Here is a 14,762-nt window from a genome sequence, read left to right as displayed (position 1 = left end):
TATCCTCGTGCAAATCCAGGTGGCTCAAGCAGAGTGAAAAATGCTTGGAATTTGCAAACCCAAGACTTTGAGCCTCAAGTTGTTTAGCTTTTTTTTGTTTTAGCCTGGCATTTACAGCTCAGTCTATATAGTCAGAGGCAGGGTGCAGGAATGCAGCTCAGTATGATCAAGACGCCTGATATTTTTAAAATAACTTTTTTAAACCTAGTTAGGTTAAATTTTGTCAAAATCTTTGACTTCTCAGGCTTTATCTCTTATTTTAATATCTAAAAGTTAAAATCTGAATTAATAAAAAAACATCAGGCTGTATAAAGTTATTTAAATTACATAATTTATTGTTGCTTTGCCTCATTTCAACTTCTCAAACTCATTAATATGTTTTGGTTATTGACAAACTGAAAAAAATACTTTATTTACCCAACAGGGAAATTAAACAAAATCACATTAATGCACATTAAAAATGATGAAATTGGCTCTTTTACCATTTTTTTCCCTCTTAAGTCCAAAGGTTTAACCTAAATTTTAGTTTTTTATTCTGGACTTTGTCAGATTCTAAACAGACAAAACAGAAAACAGCTACTTTATTAATATTTACTAGCATAACATGTGCTATAAAGAACCTGGAATTAGTGTTGAATAAACACTTATTTATTCTGCAAGTAAAGGTATTTAAACAGTAGAGCTGATCTGAAACAAGATCCCAAAGAAATAATATGCAACAATCAAGGTTTTCCTGCTCTTTGATTTCCTTTGAGATGTAATTTAACGTTTCTGACTTTTGATCGATTCTGCGTTACGTTTAAACGTTGCCATAGAAACAAACAGAAAATGAAGAAATTACCAGATTAACCACATCCATGCATCAAAGTATAGATCCCAACCTTTTATATTTTTATTGAATTAAAAAAACTTTAATTTTTGGTTTCATGATTTGTGGAATATAAAGTTAATCAACTCCAAAAGGTGAATGTTTTGTGCCCAAATATCTAGAATATATATATATATATATATAAAGATTAACAACTTTGAATTTGGGTATGTTTGGAATTTTGAGCCTGAAAATGTGTAGGACCCCAAATAATAGATTTTTCTGTTGTCGCAGATGGCTCACTTTTCCCATCTCTGTCTATAGATTAAAGTAAATACACATCTGTCGTGCTGAGTTCCTTAAGTAAGCTTTATGCTCTGAAGTTCATAATCACGCTTCATGCTGCGTTGAGATGAAAAGGTCTGCTGAGCTCTGAAAGTGAGAGTCACTTGCAGCTCGTTCAGCTCTGTGTGTGCAGCAGCCTACGTTCTGTAGCAGCATGAGTAAGTGCCAAAATGTCCTGCAGCTCTAAACCTCCTGAAAACTGTCCTGCCAAGCTGTTTAATGCCTCTAACCTGCAACTCTGCAGCAGCTTCTGCAGCGGCATCTCTGCTTGTGAAACGATGCCCTGCGTCAGGCAGACGGATGCATTTGATGGACATGTGATGTAAACAGAACTTGTTTAGGTCCAGCAAATTACATCAGCGAAGGAAGCAGAGGAACAGAACAGGCATTGACCGGGATGAGGACGTGCGCCTGTGTTCAGTCACTGAAACTTTGATGTAAAAGCTCCGAAGGAGCTGTTTCACGCACAGTGCTCGTATTGTTTTTAATGGTTTTCAGTTCATTTATATAGCAATGCACATTTACGCATCGTACTGCCTAAATGTAGAAGCCTGCTGAAAAGTCGGAGACCAAAAGCAAATGAAACAAAAGTAAAAAAACTAAAACAAATCCTTTAAAACGGCGAACACAACTCAATCCTTAGAAAATCTACATTAGTCTGTTTCTCTTTGTTGGGGCTTTTTTTAGCTTTAGTCCCACTCAGGACTACATTACCGTCCACTGACAGACGGCTGTGGGTGGCCTTACTGCAACAAGCTCAACAGTGCAGGCATAAACTGAGAGAGAGGAATTGCTTTTTAGATGAGAGCAACATTTTAACACAAACCGCAGTTTTGCTTTGTTACGACTCAAAAGTTTCATAACAAACATTTAACAGTATAGATGTAGAAGATATAAGAGCATTGGCTCATCCAGCAGGGGGGGAGTAACATCAGGAAAAGTGTTTTTGGGCGCCAGAACTTGTGTATGATCTGAAGGGTCCACAGGACTCAGAACATTAATATATGATTGCATCAGAGCACAGGAAGAAGTAAAAAAAAAAGTAGATTTAGCATGTAAAATATAAATACTGAAGGTTGAGCTAATGAAGTTGGTTGCTTAGGCATTTTCTGACTGCTGTCCAGCTTGTCTTTTAGTTCACACATGCAAGGAAAACAGCCACTTGACAAAGTGGACCACTTGTAAATGATGGTGGCGTCTGTGGTTGGGTTTAGCGGTTATGTAGAGGGAATAGTTTGGAAAGAAAGCAGGACTTGATATTGGCACCTTCAGTTGAATGTTTGTATTTTTATTCAGAGTTGTGTTTTAGAAGATTTTAAAAGTTTATAATGATAAAGCTGCTGTACTATATACCATTTTCTCCTCCAAAATGCTGCAGGAAAATAGCTCCTATGCAACACTATAGACGCTCTGATACCAAAAGCATTTTTCTTTGAGGTCTCATGTTTTTTTTAAAGCTGACAATAACAGGTAATAGAGAAAAATATATTTTGATAGAGGCAGAAATCTTTTATAAAATAATTCCCATTTCTGAATTGTCCTTAACCTTTGATCTGTATTGAAAGTACTCTGTGTTTCTTTAGGTATTTCTACTGAATGCATTTAATTATTGGACAGCATTTCAGTTGTCAGTTTTTGACCTTTCATTCACAGCTGGAAGTCATTTGTGCATTTCTAGTAAGTTCAAAAAGATCCTCCCAAGCTTTTCTACTATTTGGTTTGTTTTATGTTGGTGAACTCTGAGCAAGTTGAAATTGTCTACCAAATGTTTTTATTTTTAAAAAGCTACTACCAGAATGCAACGTGAATTTGAAAATTGTCTGAACATCCAAGAAGACGAAAGATGCTAATACCGCCTGTGACTTTAAAGAGAGAAAATGTAAATTTGTCAGTGTGAGTTTTTACTTTAGTTTATCTTCTTTCCTGACCAGCTACCGGCTCGACTTTTCCAACAATTTATCATGGAAGAAATGTGAAACACTGAAGTGTTTTTGCATTGTTCCTCACTTGAGCTGCTGATGCAACACTTCCAGCCAGTCTTTGACTCACCACATACCATCCAAGCTGCATCGGCATTAATGTTGTTTTTGTGACATTTAACCCCACCTTTTACAGAAAGATAATGCTCAGTCATGTGTGAGGAATCGATGAAGGTAATTTATGGGTCTGTGGTAGGTTGGAGCTGAAGTGTGATTTTTAGTCTGGAATCTTCTGCTAAAACGTCCGGTGAGTCAGTCGCCCCACCCCGAACTGTAAAATGCCAAAGGAGTGTGTTACCGCTCCGAATAGGCCGACTTCTCAGCCGCGTGTTTTGTTCCTCGCTTCCACACCGCCTTATCTCGATGCTTCAGCTCTTCCTCATATTCTCATCTTTATCTTGTCCCCTACCATCTTTGTTGTGCTTACTCCCTTCTGCACCCTTAGATCATTTTGGCAGTCCTTACAGGAGAGGCAGCATATGGCTCTGATCGCCCTCAGGTCTTCTCTGTGGCCTTTTTCAAGATGCATGTATCATTTTTTTTGTTGATGCTTCTTAACATTAATTTAAACAATCAACACAAAGCTCTATGACTGCATTTGTGTTTTATTTCCCACCATGTAATGAATACCAAAAATAAGCCCACAGCAGCTTTATTTTTTCTACAATCTGAAGTTATTTCTTTTCTCTTAGTGATATGACAGAATCAGTTGTTTTTATTCCTTAAATGTCTTAAAATGTTCAACATTTGGTTTTATGCTTCAAAACAAAACTGTAATGATGCTGAAACTCACATTTCTTTAAATCAAGGCTGAAATTTCACCTTTTTAGAGCTTCCTTTGATTCATGATTACTGGAACGTTGATCAATATGTTGATCAATATGTTGATCAATATATTTGATGTTTATATTATTATTATTTGCTTTTTTAATGGCATTTGACAAAAATGCAATATGTGTTGCTTGTCTCATAATTGGTTACAGTATTAAGTTTTTTTTTTATAATGTAGCGCACTTTGTTGCTGAAATGTGCTGTGCAGATAAATTTGACCTGGTTGATATGAGGACATCCTGGGAGTTTGGTTCCACACTCGTCCCTGCATCCACACATCCCTCTCAGGAAAGGCTTTTGCCAAATCCACAGCTGCATTTGCACATCATCCTGCAGATCAGTCTTCTAGAAAATCCGACAAAACCGTAATCCTTTATTTGGGTCTCGGTGTGAATTCGGTGTACCAGCTGCAAAATGTTATTCAGATACAAGCACATAGATGCTGATGTTGGAAAACAATAATTTTTATACAAAGTAGTAATAGTGAGAATACATTTGTGGAAAAATAGACAAAATGCATGTATCTGTGCAAAGAGCAGCTGAATATGATTAGGTTGTTTATGTGTTGGAGCAATGTGCAGAGTAATAGTTTTGCAAAGAACTGATTCACAATATTTTGTAGTCCAATTGTGACAATAAGACAATAAAAGTAACAATAAGAACTATTTGTTCCTGTTGTTTTTATATGACTGCATGGCACAGCAATCATAACCCCAAAACCATAAACGCTGCTCCTGAAGAACAAAACATTTCCATTTGCAATATGGTTCTTCAGAACACCAGTCACAGAAAGAAGAGTGATTTGGCTCACAGCTGCATATTTTAAAATTTTTGAGTATGTATTGATACTCTCATTAAACAAATGGCATAGAAAATGGTAAAACTAATAGAATTTATCATAAAAAAAGAAAAATCAAAATTTCTATAAGATTTGATAAATGACGCACTAAATGCCCATCCTCAGTTAGAATGCATGTCAGTGGAAATTTCAGGCTGGATCCCACACATGCATTGCCTTAGATGCTAAAGGATACAAATAATTTGGGGCGTTCAAAATTGTGTTGTGGTATTTACCAAAATACTGCCACCACATGCTTTTAATATTGTGCATTCCTGTTCAGAATGAAGCAGTCTGTAACTAAGGGAGGTTTCCATCTCTGTTTTATTGTCATGCGCTCAGTGGGAAACTCTGTCCCAGAGTGATATTTGGGTAGTTTAGAGACCTGGCTTCAAAATTTCATGGAAGCTGGCCTTCTCGGATGTTTGTGGAACATCTCGGGAGAGTTTTAGGACCTTGCAAAGCTGACACATCCAGCGTGTTTATTGGGGGGAAAAAGAATCATCACAGAGTAACAAAAGGACTAAAGGTGGTATAGTTTATATTTCCCTGTTAGATTCATCGATTTTTGCATGCTTCAGATAAAGGCAAAATAATGTCAGGTGAAGAGAGTGGATTAAAAAAATATATAGAAAGAAAGTTTAAAGTTGTGTGTGTTTGCTCAGAGTTTTGAGGCTGTCTACAAATGGGTAAAACATCAAATTTTTAACGTAAAGCATGAATTTAATCAAACAAATAATTTCCTAGATTGGAAACCGTTTCTTGTTTAAAAGCGGACTTAAACGGGAGTACCCCTGTTTACGACCCTGATTTACGATCGCCTCTTTCTTCCTGTTTTGCTGAAGACCCGACTTAAATGGCTTCAAATGATTTGTTGTCCTGCTGCTCCAGCCAACTGGGAGATAGTGTGGTCCTTGTGATGAGTGTAAAGATTCCTTTCTGCTTGCTTCAGACTGCATAATGCAGGGAGTTCAGTCATCAGACGGAGAATGCCTGTTCTGCTCCGCTCACTCTGCTCAGACAAATAGTCCGGCTGCAGCTGGAGGGATTTACGTTTTCACTTATGCTAAGATTTTACACCATTTTAGTGTTAAAAGAGCTGAAATGGGTGTTTAAAAGAAAACCTTTAGTTTCGTCAGAGGTTTCTGTGGTTGTTCGCTGGCTCTCTGTGACCCCTGTGTGGGAAAACACCCTTTGAGATAATAGTTGGAGGACTGGAGCAGACCTGGTGCTATTTTTATCAAAACTATATTTTGATGTGGCTCTCACTGGGTTATCCCAGCAAAGCAAAGATCAGCTGCTGGCATGTACATTTTCCCTGGGACTTTTTCCACCCCTCCAGATTCTTTAAAGAAGAAGTTTTCTTGAGTAACTTTTAGTTCCAACATTGTTTGTAAAATTAAATGTAAATGTCTCTCATGCCTGTTAACATGTTTGGATGAAACGACTTTAAAATAACCAACTGAACACTTGCTCATTATCTCATGTATGTCAGTTGTGTTATGTTTTATTGCACAATATTGATTAATCTCCGTTTCTTCTCTATAATGACATGATAGGAGAGATAATATAGTTTAAAGACTTTATATTTCTATCCAAAACCCAAAGGTGGTTGGTTTGCCAAAAAACCTGCATCTTGATGCTTTGGTGAATATCTGAGTTGAAAACTGAGGCAGTAATAAGATATGCACCAATCAGTGGTCCGGAAATCAAAATTATTCCCATAATCAGGTCTGATAGGTGAAAATGTTTTTTTTCCCCCTTGTATCACATTCATTAAATGCATCAAAATTTAATAACTTTTACAATTTTTGCTCTATATACACATCAACCAAAAAGATGTACTGCAAAGTTATTTGGATTAAATAAAAATCAGCATGACATAGTCCCTGAATTTTTTTAAATTTAAATCTACTAGCACCATAAAACAACCTGCAGCATGTTTTTCCCCCTATCTGTTGTAGTTATTAGACTAGAAAATCAGAATCAGTGGTTAAAATGCAGAGAGAGTTAGAAATTAAACATGCACAATCTATTGAATCGTCATCATCCTCAGGATATCACAATCTTCAATGACTGCTCGGACATTGTAGTTTGTAAAATGTTGAATTTCAAGTGTCTGCATGTTGGAAAAGTTGTGTTGGCAGTTTAACTTTCCTGTTTACACTTTTATTACACCTAATTTACATTTTTGTGCCCTGGCTCATAGAGAGGGGTGTTTTGAGCAATAGTAAAGAAGAGTCAAGAAAATGTGAGAAAATTAACATTTTTGCAATCTTCAGCAAAAGCATCACAGTTCCATATTTTCTTGATATTCTGCACCCATACAGGAAATTGTTACATTTCCGCTATGGGTGGGATTGGAAGTTGTGGGACTCTCTCTAAAGTGATTGGACGGTGAAACAGCTGGTTACCATGGAGACTGAATGCAGGCATGTAGACAGACATTACTGGCCAAGGAGTTGCACAGATTTGTTTTGGGCCTCCGATTCTGCCTGGCATCAGGAACACGGCAGATGTTAGTAACCTGCAAACAATAGAATGTAGTTTTATTTTATAATGTTATTAAATGATTGACAATTTGTTAGTTAAAATAAAAAGGAAAGAACCTAAAGATGTTTTGTGAAAGTCTGTGTGTGTGTGGGGTTTGTTTTACTGACTTCACTTCCAAAGCATCCCTGTTGGTTCTGCATCCAGATTCACTCCAAACCATCTACTTGATGTTCCAGCTGGTGTTTTTATTCTCTTACATTGTTTTTTTTTTTTTTATTAATTTCCAGTTGCAGAACCTGGGTGTGAACCCAGCTAACATCGGCTTCAGCTACCTGACCATGGAGTCAGACAAGTTCATCTGCATCCGGGAGAAAGTGGGTGAGCAGAACCAGGTGGTGATCGTTGACATGTCCGACCCCAACAACCCAATCAGGAGGCCCATCTCTGCTGACAGCGCCATTATGAACCCCGCAAGCAAGGTCATCGCACTGAAAGGTGAGATGGTGAAATTTGTTGTACATTGTGTTGTATAAAAGTTATTTTTGTCTCCAGTACAATTAATTGTAGTAGAAAAAGAGTCATGCAATGATTAATGCTGGCCAAACGCACTCAAATCTGTTTTCTCAATGTTCCTAATTGGTTCGTCATATTGATTATCTGTTAGTGAATATAACCCGAAAAGCACAAATGAAAGTGCTGATCTGCCTGTAATGCCTTTTCTCTCCTTCCTCCCCCATCGCTCTGGGAATAACTCGCCCCCGTTTGGCCCTCCTTAACGTTGTCCTTTCACTCTTACCTGATTGACATTCTGCTTTCTCCTCCCTTGCTTTCTGTAATTTCTCAGACGGTGAGTTGCTTTCTGTGTGTCTGCCTGTCTGGCACCCCGTTGTGATGATACAGTAGCCATGTCTCTCTCTCATAAAAGTGTCTCTAACAACCATGCAGAGGCATTTTGACCACTCTGAAGCTGCAAAATAATCCAAACCTGTGTTCTAATCTAACCTGCTGGCAGATGCACTTCTTTTATGAGAACAACACGCGTTGGCATGGCTGTGTGTGTGTCGGATCGAAATCATCACATATTAGAGTAAAAAGCGCCGAAGCCCTGCGTGGGTCTTTGCACGCCTGCGTGAGCCAGTAGCCATATCATTGTTGTTAATTAGGCAACCCATTAGCTTATCATAAAGCCTGTCTGTGCTGATGGCTGTTTGCACAACAGAGCCAGTATTCACCAACCTCATGCATTACCTCACCTGTTTGTTATTTTGAGTTTTAATGGCTTATGAAGGCTGTTACTGGTCGCATACAGAGCTAACCAGTCTATTCTGGAGCTCAGAAGCAGTGCTATGACTCAGTTACTGCAAGCCATTATGACCTTTCTCAAAGCTGCCATCTGCTTCCTGTAGCTGGAGGCCAGTTGATTCTAGGTGCAAATGTCAACTGGGTGCACAAAGTGAGGCTTCGACGGCTTACACAACACTTTGTGGTATTCATATTATTACAGATTGACAATTTGCTGGAACCTCTGCTTAAAGATATGCATAAAACCTTAAAATAAACCAAACCTGTACTGTAATAGTGTATGTTCACGCTGGAAAATGCAAACCTTTATTTGAGTACATTCATTCAATGAGCATATAAAATCTTGATGGTGTGGCAGAACTCAATCATATTACATTTCATGAAGTTGAAACATGTATGTACAGAGAGATGTTTGATCATTTCACTTTGCACAATCTTCGTAAGTCCCTTCAACTCCTGGCACCTGTCTTATGCTCTTCAATCACAGCACCGATGGTCATTAATCCAACTGAGATTTGTGTGAATAAAGATCCTGAACATAATAGATGTGCGCACCAGCTATTACTTTCTACAGATTTTTAATGTGATGAATATTTTGTTGTTCCGTTCAACTCTAAAACATTTTCAAAAATAAGGAATTAAAATGAGATTGTTAGTTTTGTGCGATCATGTCTTCTTCAGAGGTTTTCATGTCGTTTTCTACATTGGTTCTTGGTGCAGCGCCACCACAGGTGAGGAGGGGAACAGGTTTTTCAAATGTGAAAATACGCTTATTTTCACACCTGATAGACCATAAATATGGTTCCTCATCTAGCCTGGTTTTTGAAGGCTGAAGGAAATGGGTCTCTGCGTTACGTCATATTTTATTGTGGATGGCTAAAAGTTCCCAGGGACTCTTCAGAAAAAAAAAAAGAAGTAAAGTATACATTCATTAACTGCTTTGGTTGCATTTAGTTGGAAGTGACTGCTGTTTAAAAATCAGGTAATATAAACAATTTTTAAACAGGATTTTCTCTGACTGAATAAATGTACTCAAATTCAAGTTTAGATTTAGGTTTTTTTTTTCTTTATGCTAGAAAATGTCTGCCTTAAAATGTTCACTTTATGACCGGCAAATGTGTCAATGAGCATTAAAATAGAGAAATAATCTACAAACAAAAAAAACCCCATCGTTACGTCTCAAGTTTATCTGATTTCTACGTTTCCATGCATCCTCACAGCTGCCAAAACCCTGCAGATTTTCAACATCGAGATGAAGAGTAAGATGAAGGCTCACACCACCACAGAGGAGGTCATGTTCTGGAAGTGGATATCTGTGAACACCGTCGCCTTGGTGACGGACACGGCGGTCTACCACTGGAGCATGGAGGGGGATTCCCAACCCACCAAAGTGTTCGATCGGCACGCCAGCCTGGCAGGATGTCAGATCATCAACTACAGAACCGACGAGCAACAGAAGTGGTTACTGCTGATCGGGATTTCTGCACAGGTACGAGTTCACACCCCTCAGCACGTCTCCCCTCGAGTCGTAATTACCTTTTACGTCTCTGGTCTGCAGCAGTTTTGGGAAACAAAATCTGAGTGAAAAAACTTTCACATATTTCTGTGTCTCCTGCTTGGCCTTCTGTCCAGTCTGAGCTTGTAATTTCACACCCACAGAGCTTTAACACACTGCTCCTAGGACACTTTTTGGGTGTTAACACTTTGAGGAGACGGTTCTGCTGTTTTCTCCTTATTTTAGAGTTTTAATGAGGAGACAGAGCATCAGATTCTCAAGTTTTGTTAGATTTTACAGTGATGCACATGGAAATTTTTCTGGAGAAAGAATCTACATCAGGTGTGAGTTGCATAAAAAGCTATGTCTTAGATTATTTAATCAGTTTGATATACTTTCATTCTGTTGATATGTTGAAACTTCTATTCATGTTTTTCTCATTTTTTTTGAGAAATTTTAGTTGAGGGGAATCATTGTACATAAATGGTAAAAGTAGAAAAAACTGTTAAAGATAAATGGTTAATAGAACAGTGAACAATATTGCTCAGGTTATCTTATCTTTATCGGTTAAAATGTGTTTAATACTGTATTTCTATTTAGGAATGATGTATAATGTATAACATATTAAAAAGCATTCAAACTATATATTTTTAAAACTTTACTATCATGAGTAGTTATTAATTTTCATATTAGTTGCTGCTGTTGAACAAAGATTGTTATGGAGTTCATAAATGTAACTGGGTGTAGCATTAATGGCACAAAGAAGTCTTGATGTGTTTTGCAAAATAATAAACAGCTCCTTAAAAAAATAAGAGACCACTTTAAATGATCAGATTCTCTGATTTAACTTTTTATAAGTTTATGTTTGAGTAAAATGAACATTGTTGTTTTATTCTATGAACTACTGACATGTCTCTGAAATTATAAACAAAAAAAATTAATATTTGTTTGCATGAAATGGGAAACGGTCAAAATAATGAAGAAAATGCAGAGCTTTCAAACCTCAGATAATGCAAAGAAAACAAGCTTATCTTAATTTAGAAACAAAAATACTAATGTTTTAATTCAGGAAGAGTTTAGGAATCAATATTTGGTGGAATAACCAGGAGGTTTTCAATGGGGGTCAGTGCAGTGGGCTCTTTGTTTCTTTTCAGATCCGTATATTATCTACATACGTTCACTACAGCAAGTTAAGACTCTGCTGCTCAAGATGATTCAGGTTTTCCCTCAGACTGAGTTCAGACAACAAAACTTTTTTTGGGTTGAACATTCAAAATTTTATCTGTTAAGATATGATTAGATTGTCCAGGATCAAATTTAATAGCTTGAGAATCTGAGTAAAATTTACACCTCAGTTGGGAAATGGTTCCAGTTTTCATCCTTGAATAACAGGCCAAAACTGCCCAAAGTATGCACTCCAATTACACTTTCCTGATAAAATTCAAGATAACATTAAGCAGATGATTAGTTTTTTGTCGAGGGAAGTAAAGTAATTCCTTAGATATTTACTGGATAACAGAAGGAGTTAGGATAACTTCTCAATCCCTGCAGAAGCATTTTTCTCCCTGAGCAGTCCGATGGTTTGTCAGCTAGAGTTAATGAAAGACACCTGAGGGGTTTCACTGTTATTGAACAGGAAGCTCTGCTTCCACATAAAAGCTTCTCAGAATGCTCTAATGAAGAGAAATTAAACTGAGGGAAGAAAATACTGGAAAACAGTTTAGTCACACAGTGGGAAAAAAAACACTTTTCTGGTGTTTTCTTATAAGCAAACCTCCTGCTGCTAACAGTGTGTTGGTTTCCATCCCACAGCACTGACTCGTGGCTCTTCATTGTTTGTTTAAGTAATCACTGTTCCCAATTATAATGTCTTATCTTAAACCCTCAACAGTCGGAACAGCGAATCTGAACTTTTGTTGCACTGTGTTGCATCACAACTCAACGACTTGGAGTTTTGACAGTCCCATGAGTCTGAGGTTCAGTTTTGTTTTTCTTTGCAGCAAAATCGCGTAGTCGGAGCGATGCAGCTGTACTCGGTTGACAGGAAAGTCTCCCAGCCCATCGAGGGCCACGCCGCTGCCTTCGGGGAGTTCAAAGTGGAGGGAAATGCCAAACCTTCCACGTTGTTCTGCTTTGCTGTGCGCTCACAGGCGGGAGGAAAGGTGAAGGTTCATTAACGGGTTTCTTTTACGTCCTACTTGCTGTGCTTATTTTATTTATGCATGATGACTTTCTCCTCAAAGTTGCACATCATTGAAGTTGGTCAGCCTGCTGCAGGAAACCAGCCATTTGCTAAGAAAGCAGTGGATGTGTTTTTCCCTCCAGAGGCCCAGACAGACTTCCCTGTAGCTATGCAGGTAAGTGAACGGCAGCTACTTATTCAGCATCTAAGAGTTTTATGTGGCTGGTGAATTCTTAAAATCTCTTTTTACTCTTTTGTTGTAGATTGGGAACAAGCACGGTGTGATATATTTGATCACAAAATATGGTTACATTCACCTGTACGACCTGGAATCTGGAGTGTGTATATACATGAACCGCATCAGTGCAGAGACTATCTTTGTTACGGCCCCTCATGAGGCCACCTCAGGGATCATCGGCGTTAATAAGAAGGGACAGGTGAGGAAAAAAACTGAAGTGTCTAAAGCTTCTGTTACTTTTACTTATTTTGCTAAATAAAAATCATCAAAGGGTACATATTATTTTTACAACTTTTTCAAGATTTGTGTTTTCTGGCTCTATAATGTATCTTAAAGGTGACCTATTAAGCTTCTTTGAGCAGCTTAGGGTCTGGGGTCTATGCAAAGCATGTTTATTACATTTTTGGCACAAAATCATTGTGAGATAGTGAGATTTTGAGATTTTAGTGCTGCCTATTTTGAGCTCCTTTCAAAAAGAGCTGTTTCACTTTAAATCCAAATAAACTGCTGGTGGCCACGCCCCCCAACTCAATGTTTACACTCACACATGAAAATGGCTGAAAACAGATGCACAATTTTACAACCATACATCTTTGAAAAGCATTAGTAGAGCCTACTGCACAACAAAACACTTGTCTTTTCCAGCAGCACATTGTTCAACACATACATTAAACCCAGCTGACCAAACCTGCTGGAGATCTTTTGGTTGCTAAGTAATGGGCTTAGCTTCAGTTTGGTTGCTAGGTAACTGGTTGGGCTTTGCTAGAGTTGCTAGGTGAGGGCCGGTACCACCTGATTTGTAACATTACATTCTGTGGGTTTTTGAAACGGCTCTTTTTCCAGACACCAAAAAACATAAACTTATTGCCAAAAATTGGCTGAATGTTTTTGTTTTATGCGTTGGGCTCGACAGTAGAGATCCAAATTGAAGTCCAGAAACATGCTAAATGTGAATTTGGCTTAAATGTACATTGAAAGATTTACCTTCTAATTTTTTTTCTGTTTCTCATTTATTGAGTCTTATTGACATACTGCCTTTTCTACACGTCACAGGTCTTGTCAGTGTGTGTTGAAGAAGAAAACATCGTCAACTATGCCACAAATGTTCTGCAGAACCCTGATCTCGCCCTGAGGATGGCCGTGAGGTCTAATCTTGTTGGGGCTGAGGAGCTTTTTGCCAGAAAGTTTAACACTCTGTTTGCCCAGGGAAGTTACTCAGAGGCTGCAAAGGTTGCTGCATCTGCACCCAAGGTACGTCAGACTCTGCAGTTAAAGTGTAGCACTTGCATTTTCTTCTCTTGCCAGGTGCACTTCGGTAATGAATAGATTCATCGTGTATCTAAAATTAAAAATGTCTTAAATTCCCCCCCCAAAAAAGTTTACTTTAAATACATTAATCACAGGTCTTAAATTTTGTCTACTTATTCTCGTATATTCTATGTATTATTTTTCTTGAATTCCATTCATGATGGCCTTAAAAAGGTCTTAAATCTTGAGTTCATTTTACGTCAAAGAACACAATATGAATAAATTAGTTCATCTGATTACCAGACTGTCATATCTACAATGATTCAGAGTTTCAAAGAATAAAATGGTTGTTTTCTTATGAGTTTTACTGAACCACCATGAAATTTGTCTAAAGATTCAGTAGAAATTTTCTGTTTTCCCTCCTCCAGTAATTCCTCCATTGTGTGATGTATTTTGACCCGCAGGGTATCCTCCGAACGGCAGAAACCATTCGCAAGTTCCAGAGTGTCCCAGCCCAGCCGGGTCAGGCCTCACCCCTGCTCCAGTACTTCGGGATTCTTTTGGACCAGGGCCAGCTCAACAAGTTTGAGTCTCTGGAGCTGTGCAGGCCCGTCCTGCAGCAGGGCCGCAAGCAGCTACTGGAGAAATGGCTGAAGGAGGACAAGGTAGGAGCTGGTGAAAGTTTTCTGCTCCTCTGTTATGCGACTGTCATAATTAGTAAATGCGACTATGTGTGCTCTGCAGCTGGAGTGTTCAGAGGAACTGGGCGATCTGGTAAAGGCCTCGGACCCAACGCTAGCTCTTAGTGTTTATCTCAGAGCAAATGTCCCCAACAAAGTCATTCAGTGCTTTGCAGAAACAGGACAGTTCCAGAAGATAGTGCTGTATGCCAAAAAGGTAACCAGATCTCCACTTTACTTTCTCATAAAATCGTCATCTTTGGTTTTGTCCGTCTTAAATATGAATGTATTTAAAAAGGTGCGAACAGATTCACATTCATCAT

General features: G+C 38.2%; 1 protein-coding gene across 5 annotated transcripts in view; it reads left to right on the top strand.

The window, feature by feature from the left end:
* The window catches only part of cltcl1 (clathrin, heavy chain-like 1), a 36,543-nt gene that overhangs the window by 3,896 nt on the left and 17,885 nt on the right, over positions 1-14,762 (top strand). For 2 of the 5 annotated variants that reach the window (XM_008418132.2, XM_008418133.2), the window contains exons 2-10: positions 7,582-7,789; positions 8,139-8,141; positions 9,817-10,085; positions 12,092-12,253; positions 12,335-12,448; positions 12,537-12,710; positions 13,565-13,762; positions 14,224-14,424; positions 14,504-14,656. In XM_008418132.2, the coding sequence (XP_008416354.1) occupies positions 7,582-7,789; positions 8,139-8,141; positions 9,817-10,085; positions 12,092-12,253; positions 12,335-12,448; positions 12,537-12,710; positions 13,565-13,762; positions 14,224-14,424; positions 14,504-14,656 (1,482 nt within the window). Of the gene's footprint in view, positions 1-7,506; positions 7,790-8,138; positions 8,142-9,816; positions 10,086-12,091; positions 12,254-12,334; positions 12,449-12,536; positions 12,711-13,564; positions 13,763-14,223; positions 14,425-14,503; positions 14,657-14,762 lie in introns of those variants that run through there. The other 3 variants (XM_017306785.1, XM_008418134.2, XM_017306784.1) reach the window with 2 other exon arrangements.

The sequence above is a fragment of the Poecilia reticulata genome, linkage group LG9, assembly GCF_000633615.1.
Source record: "Poecilia reticulata strain Guanapo linkage group LG9, Guppy_female_1.0+MT, whole genome shotgun sequence".
In the NCBI taxonomy this organism is placed as follows: Eukaryota; Metazoa; Chordata; class Actinopteri; order Cyprinodontiformes; family Poeciliidae; genus Poecilia; species Poecilia reticulata.
This window is presented reverse-complemented; position numbering and strand designations above follow the sequence as displayed.